This window comes from Chanodichthys erythropterus, chromosome 21 (assembly GCF_024489055.1).
Source record: "Chanodichthys erythropterus isolate Z2021 chromosome 21, ASM2448905v1, whole genome shotgun sequence".
Lineage (NCBI taxonomy): Eukaryota > Metazoa > Chordata > Actinopteri > Cypriniformes > Xenocyprididae > Chanodichthys > Chanodichthys erythropterus.
In genome coordinates this window covers 37,632,958-37,650,281 of record NC_090241.1, presented here as the reverse complement: position 1 = coordinate 37,650,281, position 17,324 = coordinate 37,632,958, and the positions used below count along the sequence as shown (strand labels likewise).

General features: G+C 41.1%; 2 protein-coding genes across 3 annotated transcripts in view; one reads left to right on the top strand and one right to left on the bottom strand.

Moving 5' to 3' along the window:
- kdm6al (lysine (K)-specific demethylase 6A, like) overlaps positions 1-12,426 on the bottom strand; it is a 33,314-nt gene extending 20,888 nt beyond the window's left edge. For both annotated transcript variants that reach the window (XM_067374832.1, XM_067374833.1), the window contains exons 1-11: positions 11,607-12,426; positions 11,427-11,490; positions 5,367-5,475; positions 5,223-5,272; positions 2,990-3,048; positions 2,557-2,677; positions 1,889-1,943; positions 1,148-1,182; positions 736-829; positions 207-333; positions 23-121 (exon numbers count right to left, since the gene is read on the bottom strand). In XM_067374832.1, the coding sequence (XP_067230933.1) occupies positions 23-121; positions 207-333; positions 736-829; positions 1,148-1,182; positions 1,889-1,943; positions 2,557-2,677; positions 2,990-3,048; positions 5,223-5,272; positions 5,367-5,475; positions 11,427-11,490; positions 11,607-11,767 (974 nt within the window). In that variant the 5' untranslated portion in view covers positions 11,768-12,426. The remainder of the gene's footprint in view (positions 1-22; positions 122-206; positions 334-735; positions 830-1,147; positions 1,183-1,888; positions 1,944-2,556; positions 2,678-2,989; positions 3,049-5,222; positions 5,273-5,366; positions 5,476-11,426; positions 11,491-11,606) is intronic.
- Positions 12,427-12,480: 54 nt separating this feature from the next.
- Positions 12,481-16,813, top strand: LOC137011734 (FUN14 domain-containing protein 1-like). Its single transcript, XM_067374838.1, has 5 exons — positions 12,481-12,750; positions 14,536-14,692; positions 15,301-15,376; positions 15,474-15,602; positions 16,105-16,813. The coding sequence occupies exons 1-5, from the start codon at positions 12,723-12,725 to the stop codon at positions 16,180-16,182; spliced, it is 468 nt and encodes a 155-aa protein (XP_067230939.1). The 5' UTR covers positions 12,481-12,722; the 3' UTR covers positions 16,183-16,813.
- Positions 16,814-17,324: the final 511 nt, after the last annotated feature.

Here is a 17,324-nt window from a genome sequence, read left to right as displayed (position 1 = left end):
TGCGGTTCAGACAGATACGTACCCTATCGAGCACCACGTGTCTGCGCTGGCCTCGGATTTGTCTATGGACTGTCTGTATGAAATGAAGGCATCCTGGACCTTCCCAATACTGGAGTAGCACCTACAGAGAGCAAACAAATCCACGTCTGCAAAACTGCAAGCAAACGCAGTACACCTAACGTCTGTGTTCACGACATGTGACTGACCTGCCGAGGAAATACCAGGACTGGCCAGAGTTAGGATCGGCTTCCAGGGATTTCTGGAGACACTGTATAGCGTAGCTGTCCTTATTAGCTTTATCTCCCAGCTGCTCGACTGTATGATGCATCCAGCCTGAGAAAGAGAGAGAGGAGCGCCACTTTAGCATAAAAATCACATACGGATGCAGATAACCTGGAGAAACACCACCACTAATCTGTGGTTGTCTATGACCACAGAAAACAACTTCGACTCATTCCTCGAAACCGAGTGTTCAGTGATGCAGTGAAGGGTTCACAACAGAAAGTGAAGCACATGTTTTCGTTAAAGCAGTTTCAGTTTGAAAGCGTACAATGACCCTCTAGACTCGCAGGTGAATGAACTTCTGGTCATGTGATGATTTTGCTCCAGATAACAGCTTTAAGGACGAGAACTTTATTTTACTGTAACATGTGGACGAGCGGAAATTATATTCTATGGTGACAGACAACATGTGACAGATGTTAATGAGAATGCAGACGGTTAAGATGCTCTTACCCAGCTGTTGTAAGGTAGCAGCCTTCACCTGCGCAGGTAAATTCTCCGTCTGCAGGAGACTCTCATAGGCCTCTTTGGCCACGCGGTATCTCTTCTGTGACACAACCAAAGCAGACAGTCACTAACCCCAACACAGAAAACTAACGCCTGCACTGAACCGCTTTTGTTCTGAGGTCTACGTGACAAATCTTTTCTGTCATGTGATACTGTAGTGAACGTTCAGGAAGGAGGGAAGCCTCAGCAACACCACGGCAACCCCTCTCTCCTGTTGCTATAGTAACACGAGCCGAATGTTCAGCTCTAACTTCCCCTCATAAAGCACGAACATGATCTCATGCATTACCATCAATTACAAGGCAGAAGTAGTTAATGTGTGTTTAGTCAAAGAAAGAGACAGGAATAAAAGACTCACCTGAATCTCGTATAAATGCGCGATGTGAAACTGAACTACAAACACAAACACAAAGACAAGAATTAGCAGCAAACTCAGAACAGCAGCTTTTCTGTGTAAATGTTTCTGATGGAGGAGAAGATCCTCTAAAAACAGCTTCCTCTGTCCAGCGAATGACACGTTTGGACAGAGGTGAGAGACGGCCCTTCACGAGCCTGACGGCAAGTGTGTGTGTGTGTGTGTGTGTTTGTGTGTGAGAGAGAGAATATCACCAACACTACGCCAGCAGGCGCTGGTATTGGTGTTTCCAAGGCAACGGCCACATACAACATGAATTGCAGAATAAAATGAAGCGACGATACTAACAGTAGGACTGCCGCTCTACACGCTGTAAAAAGAGCTGTGCGTTTCATTAGGTGTCAAGGGCAGCATTAAAAGTTAGAGAGTTTAAATTTAAGCTAATAACACACATCATGTGTGTCTGAGGGATTTTTAGTTGTTTTCTGATGCAGAAGGTGAAAATGCATCTGATCACTTAATAAAGCAACAGCTCACTCTCTTCAAGAGGATCATTCACGTCACATGCACAAACGCTGCATTTACACTCTCAACTTAAACACTTGACAGAGGTTTGAGTATCAGTACTAGTGAGGACCGACTTAACCAACACCACTAATAATCTGTCACATGCATCCTAAACTGATACCGGTCTCTGATCGCGGTTTGTGCGCTCGTGTGTGATGCAGAATGTGCGGCACTTACTCTCAGCTTTGGACAAAGTGCAGTGATTGGAGTCGATGAGCGCCAGCTGAAAGTGCTGCGGACACACAGGAGACAAAAACATCTGAGCGGGAGACCTCTCACATCTTCCTCTACTAGACTTAAGTGATGGAGGGACTTTAAAGACCTCAGAAATAATGACTGCGTATATTGAGTTAATTAACTCAAATCAAACCGTTTAAGCACAAACACACATCAGACATCCAGGAAACTGACATGAACCAAAGTAAAGGTGTTAAAGTCAACCAATAATAAAGTACATTAAATATGAACACAATAAATAGAATATAGAATAAATAAAATGAGAGAAAGAAACAGAAATCCAAATCCAAACTTCAGGACCGTCCTGTTGAGTGTTTCTGTAAAGATCAGGCCTCGTGTCTGAAACTCAATGGCTGTTCAGATTGACACAAACTGTCCAGATGGAGCTTTGTCTAAACGAGAAATTGTATTATAAAATATACATTGTAGATCTGTGACGGCCGATCATGACGGCTGACTGTGTTTGTGCTTCGTCACACTGATATTGATTTACAGCCTGTAGAAGTTTTCATGTAAATCACAAAAGTTCACGAACACTACTGGGAAAAAAGAATGAGACCACATGTACACTAAACGTGTTTTTAAACCAATGTGACACTGCGTCATACCTTTAAGCTCGACTCATAGTCCGTGTTGACTTTGAACATCAGGCCGAGACGCAGATGAATCTCTTTAGCCCGAGAGAAGCCGGGGTCGATGTACAGCACCTCCTGAAACGCCTTGATCGCCCTGAGAGCAAACAAACAACAGCAATGAAGAACTCCTTCCTGAACAATCATGTCAACATGTGACAGTGGCAACCAACAAAAGATAAACTAAATAAAATCTACTGGCGGCAGGTAAACCCGTTGTCGCATGTGGCTTAAAATGCAAGGAGATGCGATCTCCCAGAATCAGCCCACATGGAGGGGCCTGAATATCGCCATGGAAACAGTCCGCCCACGCATCTGAGCTCATTCACCTCGTCACATGAGCGTCCAAAATGTCAATCAAAAATGTTGCGTTCACACGTGCATCATGTCACGATGTGAAGATACTCACCACTGAAATGCATTGTAATGGAAGTAAACCATCCCGAGGCCGTACAAAAAGGCAGCATTCTAGAGGAAGAGGAGATTCAAGATTCAGTTCAACAACAATCAGATTCAAAGAAATCCTGGATCAGTCAGAGTGAAAACCACCTGAAACGCTCGATGAAAACCACACAGGAAGATTTCACTACAACTATCAATCAACACACACACACACACACACACACACACACACACACACACACACACACACACACTCATTCATTTTCCATGAACGTACAGATAGTATAGGCAAACTCTTTCCTCTAACATGGTGTAGTAAACTGTTCACAGGACCTGAGTGAGGTCCACATCAATGTCCTGGGGCCGTATTCACAAAACATTTTATCTTACCACTAAGAGTTCTCCTAAATATCAGTAAAAGTTCTTAGCTAAGAGTTTTCTCTTAAAACCTATTCACAAAGCTGCTGAGACAAACTCTTACTAAGGAATAGACTGAAGTCTTAAGCTAAGAGTGAGGGCGGGGTTGACCTCGTTGCTATGGAGTAAACACACAGTGATTGGCTGATGGGGAGGAGTCAGCGATTTAATCATAGAAACATTGTAGAATGAGGTGTCATGTTTCCATATTAAAATAAAGGTTTTAGAATACAAATGTTGCCCTATTCAAATAAATATTTTTAATAAAAATGTTGCCATATTCAAATAAAGGTTTTAAAATGTAGGCTAAGTGTCACTAATTAAACTAGTATATACAGTTAATTGTGGACCGCCTCTTGGATGTCTGCATCTCGGAGCCCGCAATACCCTTGGACAGCACACCAAATATGCTTTTTTTTTTTTCTTACTCTATTCAATCATTTGTAAATGAACTCATGAAAACCACTGCCACAGGTAATCAGACAATATTTATTTATTTGTTAAAGATTTATTTTTGGTGTCTCATTGTAGATTTAAATCTATAAATCAAAATGTATTGCATTTATGAAGAAAAGGTTCAGCACCCACTGCTCTATTGCTATTGCTTCAATGGTGTTCAGTGTGTTTGAAAAAGTAATTAGTTATACTTACTAATTACTTCTCACAAATAGTAATGGAGTTAGTAACTGAGTTACATCATTTTAAAAGTAACTAATCACCAGGGAAAGTAACTATTGCGTTACTTAAAATAAATAAATATACAAGTCAAATAACTTGAATGCCCCCAATATTAAGTCTTAAGAATAAGTTATTCTTGATCCGACTCGTGACATGATCCGCTCTTGCTTATGAAATTTCTCTGTACTCTAATACGTGTTGGTAGCCATTAAAGAAAATGTAGTTTCATATTTATGTTTAAATAGTCCTATGTTATGTTTTAAATGAATTTACTCGATTATGAAAAGTGAACACCATAAGTAAGATGCATCATAAGATGCGCAATATATCGGGACTCATGGAATGGGTCAGACATGATTTTGACCACTTCATTAAGTTTTGATTTATAGAAAGCCTCTCTTTAAAGTGAATTTCGTTCTGTAAAAATTGTATCTTAATTTTAATCAATGTTTCATCAACCAATTGCCGGATTTAATAAATAAGCAGCAAATATAGCAGACAATATAATCATGGCAGGCGCGGACGCGATCACTGGCACGTGAACTGGAGCGCATCTTATAGGCTAAATTAACCGAAACTCAGCGTATAGGCTGCTTGCCTCACAGGCATGAGGAATAGTTCTACAGAAAGCTTGAAATATCTAAAAATGGAAAGAAATAGGCTACTCTGATTATGTAGCCAACATTCTCTCTTTAGGCACGTCCAGTATATGCGGAGATGATGAGAGTCAGCAATGTCAACTTCATCTTCGCAGCCGACACTGATTAAGAAAACATTACTTTATTAATAAACAATTAAAATGTCTCCTTGCTGTTTTGGTCACATTCATAATTATTACTTTTGCCGTGTTTTTATGGCAAGCTTTATGCGTGCGCTTAAATTCTATATAGCCTATATTACATAAACGCTCATTATTATGGTTTATTCGCTCCAGTAGGCTATTTAAGAAATTAAATTAATATAAATGTGATTAGTCAACTAATGGCTTAAATAATGGCTAAGTTTCTCCTAAATTGGCAAGTTAGGAGCTACTTTTAGCCTTAAGATGTTTTGTGAATACGGCCCCTGATCTCACAATACGCTAAATCAAACACACACTGAAGGAACGCTGATGTTTTAATTCATCAGAGACGGCGGCTCCTCACCTTCCAGTAGTCTGATTGTAAACTGTAGTACCGCTGGTACGCCGATAATGCTGCAACACAAAAAGACACGCGTTACGTGAAGCTCCTCAGGCGTTTGAGTCATGTTAGTCAATGGGTACGGAGCAGGTTAGGGACACTCCGCACCTTTCGGATACTCCTCCAGTAAGAGGTTGAAGTGACCCAGCTGGCAGAAGAACTCGGGATCCACCTTTCCTTCAGCTTTCTGGATGAGAGACTCATAGCAGCGAACAGCCTGTGTGAGGAAACAAATTCAACCTTACCGCTTCACACACAAACTGATCAATAAAAACAAAGAATAAGGAATGGATGAAGAATAAGAACTTCCAATGAATAATTAAACATTTTGTAATATAAATTTATGATATAATAATAATAATAATAATAATAATAATGTAAGGACAGCAGTGTTACGGCCGGACTCGACGTGGCATGGCGTTTTAAAAGAACCCAAACATCACATTTTACATAGAGCGGCATGATAAATTATTAAAAGATGGCGATCTCGATTCAAACACACACGCAATCTTATTCTTACATGACAATGATCCGGCTCTGTCCATTAAACCTTTTACTATCATCATGAACATTCAGATCTGCGTTCTGAGACAGAGAGCCAGTCATGTGCTTCGCAAACAGTCTTTTCAACCACACAGTATCATTATTTCTGTCTTAATTCAGATTATCACAGAAGTACAGCGATAAAAGTTTACAGAACTTCTGGTACGCTATTTTGATTTGTGATTCTCAATTTATCCAGAATCGTGCAGCTCTAATTAGACGTACACATCCTTATCTGTAAATAACAGAAATTCACTAATATTTCAGAAGACACCAATGAACCAGGATAACAGAAAGGCACTTTGAGCGTTTCAGTTGTTAGCCTTTCAACAGATCGCTACTCGAGTTGACTGATGACGTTTCATGGCGGCCTGTCAATCATTTTCAACCTCCAACAAACAAACAAACAAACAAACAAACATCAAGACAGTTTCTATTTCACTAAGAGAATGAAAATCACGACCCGTCAATAATTAAAGGGTTAATTCACCCAAAATGAAAATAATGTCATTAATTATTCTCCCTCATGCCGTTCCACACCCATAAGACCTTCATTCATCTTCAGAACACAAATTAAGATATTTTTGATGAAATCCGATGGCTCAGTGAGGCCTGAGCAATGACATTTCCTCTCTCAAGATCCATTAATTTATAACGCTCCGAAGCAGTGTTTTGAAATCAGCCATCACTAGATATTGTAAAAAAAGTAGTTTGTTTTTTTGACGCACCAAAAATATTTATCGATATTAATATGTTAATATTCTCGTGGCTTTATAATATTAATATTGAACCACTGTACTCACATGACCTGATTTAAATATGTTTTTAGTACATTAATGGATCTTGAAAGAGAAAATGTCATTGCTGGCTATGCAGGCCTCACTGAGCCATCGGATTTCATCAAAAATATCTTAATTTGTGTTCTGAAGATGAATGAAGATCTTACGGGTGTGGAACGACATGAGGGAGAGTAATTAATGACATTATTTTCATTTTTGGGTGAACTAACCCTTTAACCCGCAAAGACTTCCTTGTCACTCAAAAAGTCCCCAGAAGACATTTAGGGCGTGATGTGCTCTCGTCACAAACACAATAACCTGGACGCGTCTGAGACGGCCGAATCAGAGCAACTCGCACAACAGTCACTCTGAACCAATAATTCTACACATGAAGAGGTAACTGAATGTCAAATGAAGCAAGATTCACTGAACTGGCAGGTGTTTGGTCGTTTCCTGAGACGAATCAGTTTAGACACTAAACATGCATGAAGAATAGACAGAACCAGATCTAGTTAACAGGTTTTACATTCTGAACACTTACAAACGCACATGACCTCTCTGACAGCATTAACACATGAAAACAGCTGATGTCAGTTACTGGTTGGGGTCGTTCTTCTATCATAAATGAGATCAACAAAACTACTAAATGACAAACACTTACTTTACACAATATTTAATTTACTGGGAGCAGAAAAGACCAACAAATCCGTTTCCACATTTTGCCAGTGACACGGGTTACAGGTTATATTTGTGTTAATCAGACATTGTGCTCAGCGGATGCTTATGATCTCAAAAACAGACAAATCGATTATCAGTCCGTCACAAATGGGGAGAATGTGCAGATTACAGCAACAATAATTACTATAAACACTAGCATTTCAATTAGTCTGACTAATGCACAAGGAATGAGATAACACCTGCATTGTGTAAACTAGGTTAAAGCGAGCCGCCGGTGGGTGACACACACAGTTCAGGCCTCTGGACTGTTACTTTCCACTCAGACGCTGAAGACATTAAAGCGTTAGTTCACACAATAACGATCATTCTGTCATCATTTACTAGCCGTCGTGTCGTTCAAACCTGTGATTTTCTTTTTCAGCAGAACACAGATGGAGTAAACCAAACAACATTGGACTCTTTTGACTTTCATTATGTGGACAAAAACACAGATTCTTCAAAACATGCTCCTTTGTGTTCCACAGAAAAATGAATGAAAGTCAGAGGTTTGGAAGGACATGAGTGATCATTCTGAGCGATCCGTCCTTTTTAAATAGTGAATTATTTACATGCTTCAAGTAATTCTGCATGTAACGAGACAAACGGTTTGCATTTCTTACATATTAGACATAAGAATGAAGGTGCATATTTTTAAAAAATATACTATTTGCAAATAGTTTAAACTGATCACTTCATAACTACAATAGACCTGTAACTTTTACTGTTATTTCTTTTTCGTTATTCCCTTAAATCCCTTATAATCTTTTAATTACTTAATTCTTTTAAATAAAAAGACCAATAACACACACACACACACACACCCTTTGGTCCCCCCAATGTTCAAGACATGGTTACGGCGTTGCATCATGTTTGGCACAGGCACAATGTCTCGCTACAACAGCAGATAGAAAACTCCTTTTACCTACAAATGCACGTTCAAACCGCTGCAGACCCCGACGACACCGCGAGACGCTTCGGTCAGCGAGGCTCTCGAAGGTCAGATGGCCGAGCCGCGTTTTGTTCTCAAGCCACGTTCACGTCACAGCAGTAATAAGAGAAACACGCGATATGACACAGGTCACGTGTGTTCAGGCAGGCCGTCACTCTGCCATTCGATGATCCCACAAGTCACCGGCTGACCTCAGGTTGGTTTGGCAGGACACTAGTAGTCTATGAACCACAAGAAAACTGATGTGCGCACACACATCTAAAGCAACCAAAGCAGGAGTACGGTCAACAAAACATCACAACTCACAACAACAGAAGAGAACGTCACACGGCTACATATGCTGCCTCAACAACCAATCAATTAAGCAATATTTCAGCCATTTAGGTGTTTGTCAGGTGGTGAAAAAAAAAGAAAGTGTTGAAGTAGTACATAACGGTATAAAGCATGCATGAAATATAGCCGAGATCATGAAGAAAACGCAAAAAAGACACGGTCACTCCCAGAAAGATTTAATGAGCTCAAAAGCTGATGTTTGTTATACTTTGGTGAGCTCATTAAATGTTTTTGGGAGTTTTTGAAGAACCGCATACAAACGATAAATACACCTGACAATGGTGAGAGGAACAAACGAGCCAAGAATTATTCAATGGAAGTCATTTATCACAGGGATTTATCTCAATCACAGGGAATTAGATCCTATTCACATCATTTTTTTTTTTAAATGGAGAGTCTGAGCATGAAAATGCATGTGGCACAGACATAATTAACCCCAGAACACCAACTCTATATACGTAAAGCCTACAGTAAATCTGCATAATAAAGAAACAGCACCGAAACACACAAGAAAACACGAAGCAAATCAGCAGTCATTCGATGACATTACACACTTCAACATGAGTTCACCCAGAGCTGTTCAGACGGAGTCTGTTTCTGCTGAAATTTCTCTTCTCCTCTGCTGATCAAACCCATTTTCTAACCCAAACACAGAGATTCTATATTCCTGACAGCATCACTGCGTTTCTCTTGCTCCGTTTGTCGAGCAGCGCCATCTGTTGTACAGGAGTGAATTCTTCATTTAGCCCAATGAACGTGTCGATCTCGCCGTGAACAGACCTTTCAGATGCCATGATTCACTCACATTTCTTTAGTTTGAGCTCTTCAAGGTTTTACCTTATTCTCTAGCCCTGACACAGAAACAAAGTCATCAAAAGTGTGACATCTCAATTTAACGTAACATATGGACGACGGTGACTGAATAAATAGCAGATCTCAAGCTAAATAAGACTGTCCACATGCAATCCTCCATAAACATGAACCTGACATTATATCTGAGAGCCACGAACATCTGAACATGGCATTTCTAAAGTCATGCATGTGTGAGGCTTGATCAGTGCCTCTGCAGAAACATCAATCGATAAACTGGTTTACTGGTTAGCCATCGACTTCACCGAGACGCTGAAAGACAATAAAAGACATTGACGCGCATTAATCTGGAAATGCATTACAGGGTCAATTCTGATCAAGAGACGCAACAAGTCTGTTAAAATAAGAAACAGGCCATTTCTCCCCAACAACAGCAACATACAGTGTGCATCATGCATACGTCATCTTCATCTGGACGACATTCTAGTGATCTACAGATATATTTCACTCAAAACAAACAAACACTATATAAGAGCGCAGATAGAACAACGCAATGCTGGAGAAGTCTAGATGAGAAAGCGGCAATAACAGAACGCCTTGAATACTGCTGATGATGATGATGATGGTGATCGACCCACATGTGGTGTTTGCTAAAGGGTTAGTCCACCCAAAAATGACCACTGTCATCATTTACTCACACTGATGTGCTTCCAAACCGCTCTGACTTTCTTCTGTGGAACACAAAAGATCATTTGAAGAATGTTTAAACAGTTTTATTTATCAATCACAGAATGACCATTTTTGGGTGAACTGTCCCTTTAATCACGCTAAAGCCCGTTCACACAAAGGACGATAACCATCACAGTAAAGTTTTAAAAATCGCTCTGAACGTAAAAGAATAGCGTCCAATCAGCCAATCAGAACCCATCCTGCTTTAAAGAGCTCATGCATTTAAAGCTACGGATGACATAACTTAAAAAAATAACAACATTGTCGTGTGTCGGGCTTAGATTATGGATCTTGGTGGGAAGGGGCCTTTAATGCAGATAATACCAATTCCACAGGTCAGGACGCTGTACAACCCTACAGAGTAACGCACATGATCCATCTACACACTACTGATGATGAATGCATATCTATGATGACATCAACAAGCGTCAGGATGCAGCGGATCAGACATCATTCACACGCAGACTGAAGTCCATCACCATCACATGACAGGTTTCTCATGCAGACTCAGTCTTTGTTCACTCTCTAGTGTTCACTACAGCTGCACTGCACAACACAGGGAGGTGTTCTCACACGAGGCCAGTTACCCACAAGCCTCCAGGACGCCCAGAATCGCAGGCAGCAGGGCTCAGCTGGAGCTGCTCGAGTGCTGCACATTCTGCAGCGTTATTCGCGTCTCTTTCTGCATTATAACGCGCTCTCACCCCTCCCCACCCCGCCATCTTGGGCCGACCCGAGCAGCCATTACCACCGCACACAAATCAACGTAAAACTGAGCCCGAGTCTTCCTCTGCGTGACAGACGCGTGTAATAAACGCGTTCAGCTCAGAATCACTGACGGGGCGCGTCTTATGAACGCGCGCTCAAATCACGCGTCCAGTGATTTCAGCTACACTCACCGACCTCAGTTTGAGTGACACCTGCATTCTGCCCGGTTCACGAACGAGTTACAGAATAAACACAAACACGGCTAGGGCTGCGCTCCTGAACGCGTCGCGTCAACCTGCGTTTAAGCAGTGAAACGAGGAGACGCGTCTGGACGCCTGAGCTGCTGCGGAGTTCATAAAGTTCTCCATATGGTGGTTTCAATCACAGATACGCGGCTAAAGGCTCGCGGAGCTCCAACGGAGCGCGTTAACGGAACGGTTAGCCGCGCAGCTCTGATAGAAAACACGGACACCGCCGCGTCGCTGCTCGCGCAGCTCTCACGCCCAGACCGCGGGAAACCGTGTCACTCGCTGTCATTTTGCACTATGTGTGTGTGTGTTGTGAGGCGTGCGATGCGTTGATTTCAACGCGCGTCTTTACCTTGACGAGCAGGGCCTTCATGCTGGCGCCATCTTCATGAAGCCGCTGATATCCGAACAGAGAGCTGCGAACGAGACACAAACACACACAGGCTCGGGATCAACTCGCTTCCGAACACACATCTCACACCCAGAAACAATCAAAAGACGCTCGCGGGCTCCGTTAAGCGGCGGTTCAGACCTGTCGACGCGGGCTAGAGTGTCGCTCTCCTGCGCGCTCAGCCGCGGTGATTCCTCCTCGGGTTCACTCGCTTTTCCCGCCGCCATTTTCTTCTCCTCATCACCAGCAGCGCTGAGGCGTCGAGCAGCGGCGACGGCGAGCGACACTCGGCACGATTTCATGGAATCGCACCGAGAGAAGGCGAGCTCCGTTCGTCCAAAAGCCACAATAAACGGAAACTTTTTTCCAGTAAAACGCGCTTCGGTTTCTAAAGCCCGTTCCGAAGTGAGTTGCTCGTCTTCTCACATTGTTTTGTAGGAATAAACTGTGTGACGCGGCGGGTCAATGTTTATGCGTGACGTGCGGCCCGTGCACACTTTAAAAACGCGGAACGTATTAAAACAATCTGAAAGTTGTGTCCGCCACCAGATTAAAGTTGTTGTAATTGTGTCACACAGGCGAACCCACGCCGTCGTCGTCGCCACGCCCTCCCGGGCTCAACAGCCAATCGCTGCCGAGAACTCGAGCGCGTCACTGGCCTTGTCCCAAAATGTTTTGGTTCTTCAATCCTTTAGGTAATTTAGTTTCGCGTAATGATCGTTTGAATGCGCGACGCGAAGCCTTTAGCGTTTCACGCGTGCATGAAAAGAGCCAAAACATTTTCCCAGAAACTCTTGACAGCGAGCGGCTAATTTGCGTTGTTATGAAATGCAAATAGAGAGGTGTGGCTTTCGCGAAAAGGGGAAATTGGAGTGACAGTTGAAGGGTTAAAGCTTAGGCCGCTGTGGCTCAATCCTGTCTTTATTTCCTCTAATGTTCACAGAAAATTTGGAGAAAAAACGGATGCAGGGATTCTTCAGTAATACGCGGTGCAGTCGTTTATTTAGTGCTGCTGGTTTACTGTGAAATGCACATAAAACATGAGAATGAAATGAAATATAGTACATCAAACTCATCAGTAGCCTGTGTTCACAGTGAACTTTAAGGAAAAGCGCGTCTTGTTTTGGATATGAAAACGCAGTAATTATAACCGGACATACTGTATAATGTTTGAAACATTGACGTGGCTGTAGGCGGCGCGCACGCACGCACAGCTGTCAACATCACCTGACGCCATGACGTCACACATCACCCAAAATGGCGGAACAACAACAACACACAGAAGGTGAGTGAGTCTGCTGCCTCATACATGATAGTCGAGTCTTTACACTCTGAAGTCAGCGTGTCTCACACAGTTCATTACCTGAGAATGAGCTCGTTTCAGCTTTGGTCAGTGTGTCCATTAAATAAGTCTAGCCTCCGGTTTCACAGACGAGGCTTAAGATAGTCCCAGACTAAAATGCATGTTTGAGCTGTCTGAATTTAAAGCAACTTGTACTACTGACATATCTTAAAATATGTCAGTGCCATTGTTTTGACTCAGGATGATCACCAGTAATGTGTTTTTCTAGTGTACGTTTATAAAAGCTACTTAAATATCCTAATTGAACTAAGGTCTAATCCTGGTTTAGGCTAAACCCTGTAGGTCACATTTCACTTTAAATCATGTATCATGAGTTTTTATATACTACAAAAAATATTTTCTCAATCTGTATTTTTGTCTTGTTTTCCAGAAAAAGTTCTTAAATCAAGATACATTTACTTGAGATGCAAAATGACTTTCCTGGACGGAGATTAAACATAGTCCCAGAATAAAATGTCCTTTTAAACCAGATTAACAGAAATCTGCTTTCTCTGTCATGGTTTTAAATAGTCCTAGACTTAATCTAGTCCAGAGTTTAATAAGATGATTTCCTGGAGGAAAACTAGAGCTAGTCCAGTCAAAGACTTTCACTTCCCATCATGCTTTGCACCGGGCTGAACTGGGAGAGTAAATGTTGAAATAAGGTGTTATTTTATGCATTTTAGGAAGATGAGAAAATGGAGAGACTTCTTAATGTTTATTGCTCTATTATGTTTCTGTCATGTTTGTGTTTGTTGGTGTAGTGTAGAGCTTGTGCTTGTGTTGAGGACCTGCTGACAATAATAATGAAGAAACCACTGTGACGGTGCTTTAGATTGAAACAATATCACTTCTAGACTGCCAACACAGAAAACCACGTGTAAATAATTACATTTAGTTTGTTGCTATGTAAGTCACAGGACAAAACAAGACACGCTAATAATTGTAGGATCACAGCTGATGTATTTTGCTTGCTTTTAAAGAACGGTCTCTTGTTTAGTAAAGTTTTTTTGATTGCAGTCTTTTTCTGCTGTCATTGTTTTCCTTGGATTTGCTTCTCAGTTCCATGCTCTTTTAAGCTTTTCTTGGCAACCTCTCTCCATAGTCCAGGTTTTAGTAATCTGTACTTAATCTGTGTTTCAGGAAGCCATTTTTTAAGACTCGATTAACTATTCTGGATTAAGGCCTATTCCTGGCTTCATTTAAACCCTGTGCAGGAAACCTCCCCTCTATATCTTAAGTCTTGTTTTCTGAAAAATATTTGTGCTTAAAACATGAACAAATATCTGCCAGCGGGGTCAGAAAAATAACCTTGTTTTCCCTTTGAATTAAGATTATTTTTCTGACCCCATTGGCAGATATTGTTGATGTTTTAAGCACAAACTCTCTTCATTTTGATGATCGGTTTCAGAAAATAAGACTTAATATCTTCAGTCGTTTCTCTTCTCCATAAATGTATCTTGATTTAAGAATGTATAGATATTTGGGCTGGAAAACAAGACAGAAACACTGAGGAACAAAATAGCATAATGCATAACATAACAAATAGCATAACAACCAGCAAAATAGAGTTAAATGAATTCATGTGTGATGGCATGTGGTTACAAGGTTTACTGCTAGCTGTATAGATATAATACTGCAACTTGCTTTAGATGAATAATATCATCACACGCTTTACTGGCTGGTCCATATTCGAGGCTTGACCTGCTGTCGATGTGTCCTGTTCAGGGCAGGCCGATGAAGACGAGGCTTACGAGATGGTGGATCTGACCACATACGCACGGAGTCACCAGTGGTGGAGCGCCGTGTTTGGGAACAGCTCCGGGCCGATCGTGGAGAAATACTCAGCGGCCACTCAGATTATGATGGGCGGAGTCACAGGCTGGTGCGTTCTCGTTCACCGACCTCATTTCCGGTTGCTCTTCATCATCAGTTCATAAATCTCTTATTTGAACATAATGTTGACGTCTGGAAGACCAACTTAAAACTGCCACATTTGCTTGTCTGTCCCAACACTGGAATGTCCCAGTGCTTTCAGAGGTTATCATGTCCCTCTGGCTACACGAATTCTTAAAGAGCACCAATGACGCTTTTGTCCATCTTCATCTTCCTTATTTATTGTTGCTGTTTGATCATGAAAAAGCTCTGCAGAGCACAAAGTCCCTCCAGCGGGAGTTCTTCTCTATATCAGTGTCCGTGTTTCTTCTTGAGTTTTCTTCACAATATTCCTCATTTAAATAATTCATATGCAGAATAAAGGGGCGGGGCTTGAGTTAGTAGTGTGTTGAAACTCGTGGTAAGGGGCGGGACATTTCAAAAATGGGAAAAAATTATGTGTTTTTGAACATTCAAGCATGAATGCTAAAACAGGTTAAGCCTAAAAACTAAAAATATCAAGACTTTGTAAAAGGGCATAACAGGTCCTCTTTAAATACTGGTATTTTTCATTGTTGGTTTTCCTTTCTTTTGCTTGTTAACTCCGTTCATCCGCAGGTGTGCGGGATACCTGTTTCAGCGGGTGGGAAAGATCGCCGCTACGGCCGTCGGAGGAGGATTTCTGTTGTTACAGGCAAGAACCGAGAGCTTCGCACTACAATATACCGGTCGCTGTTCCTTCATTATATTATAAATGTGACTAAATGCTTGAAAGGGGTTTTGTCTTGCAGATAGCCAATCACAGCGGCTACGTCCAAGTTGACTGGAAGAAAGTGGAGAAAGATGTTAACAAAGCAAAGAGACGCCTGAAGAAAAAAGCCAATAAAGCCGCACCTGAAATCAACACGTTTATTGAGGAGGTGAAGACACTTAATAGCATGAATAAAATCAACTCGATAACTCATGTCTTGTGCACATGTGAGCTTCAGATAACAGGCATTCACTTAGAATCGAATCCAGGACTTTATCCGCTGCTTTCACAGACTAGACTTAAGCCTAGTCCCAGACTAAAATGCATGTTTGAAAACTGAAAGCAGCATATCTTAAAATGTGTCATTGTTTTGTCTCAAGATGCACATCAGTCATGATTTTTTCTAAGGTACATTCATACAAGCTACTTAAATGTCCTAACTGAACTCTTGGCTTAATCTAAGCCCTGTCTGTGAAATGGGCTACAGTGGATTTTTCCTGTGCTTCAGCAGTTCCTTAGAGGAAATCATTATCAGTCTATTTTATAGTTTAGTTTAACACAATATTGGTTTTGCGCAACAGGTTCCTGTTCTCTGAATCTCTTTTCCGTGTGTAGCAGTGCCCTCTTTTGGTTATGAATAGTTATGCCACATAAACCTCCGTGTTTTTCAGGCTTCTGAATTTGTGAAGAAAAACATTGTCGTTTCAAGTGGATTTATTGGTGGCTTCTTGCTTGGCCTCGCCTCTTGAGTTGAAACACGTTTCCTGTGATGCTGTGAAGAGTGCCGTCCCATCATGCACCTCATGTTAGGCTGGTGCTAAACCTGCCGGGCCGCTGTTCGCTCTCTTAACCAGTCAGTACTCGGTGGCTTCTTCGCTCACTTAGTATGTGTGGGTTTGATGATATGGAGGTGAAAGTGAGCTTATTCTTTGCTGTTTGTTTTGCTGAAAATGACTGTTCTCAGCTAATTCTTGTACAGGTTTTGTCATTTTCATGGCCGTTGTTTGTTAATTTATGTTTCTTTATGGGGACTGTTTACATTGTAAATAAAAACGACTCCTGATTCAACTTTGTGACATCTTGATATTTTTTGTTGTTTAAGTTCAACAGTGTTTTATGATGGAATAGCTGGTCATTTGTTCACATATTGCTTACCTAATTTTCCATTGGTCTTTGGATTGGTCTGGGGTCAGAGGTCATTGGAGGCTCAACCAATCCTCAGCTGGAATAAAAATATATACATTTATCCATTTAGTGCACTTTACAATTATAAGTATTAAATATATAATGTTCAATCATTGTTTTTAAAGTGGAATGAAGAGTTTTTGTGTTTAACATATCAGAAATTGTAGTGCTTGCATTGGCCTGTCTTTCTACTTTATCATCTTATTCATTTTACTTTTCTCTTGTCTCTCATCTTCTTTCCACATCATCCTTAATAAAGTTTTGATACAAGCTTCATGGTTCACATGCAATTGCTCACAATGCAAACTTTATCTTAAGAATACTACAGGTTCAATATACAGAACATAGCATCATTTAATGTTGATGTTATACAATTAAGTTTTGTTTTAACGTTCTCAGGAAATGGCACAATCCCAGATTTTAACTATCCACAATGCCATCTGATGTTTATATTTAGACCGTTATTGATCTTGAATTGGCCAGGTTAGTATTGATAATGACAGCCTCGAGAGCCATGCTACATTAAAGACGAATGTTGAATTATATTTTGTTAATAAGCAGTTTTGGTGTAAATACTCTAAAGAGTAATCATTACAGATTGCACCAGTAGATACAAGCATGAAATTCAAGGTTTTGACGTTGGCCACTGTAAGCACTCCAACCTAAATACACACTAACAGTGTCTCCATGCTGTTCCTTTCCAAAA

Bases quoted from the DNA above. Each gene is read 5' to 3' on its own strand.
- LOC137011734 (XM_067374838.1), top strand. From the start codon at position 12,723: ATGGCGGAACAACAACAACACACAGAAG. The intron at 12,751-14,535 runs GTGAGTGAGTCT...TGTCCTGTTCAG, and splicing joins ACAACAACAACACACAGAAG to GGCAGGCCGATGAAGACGAG. The intron at 15,603-16,104 runs GTGAAGACACTT...CGTGTTTTTCAG, and splicing joins TCAACACGTTTATTGAGGAG to GCTTCTGAATTTGTGAAGAA.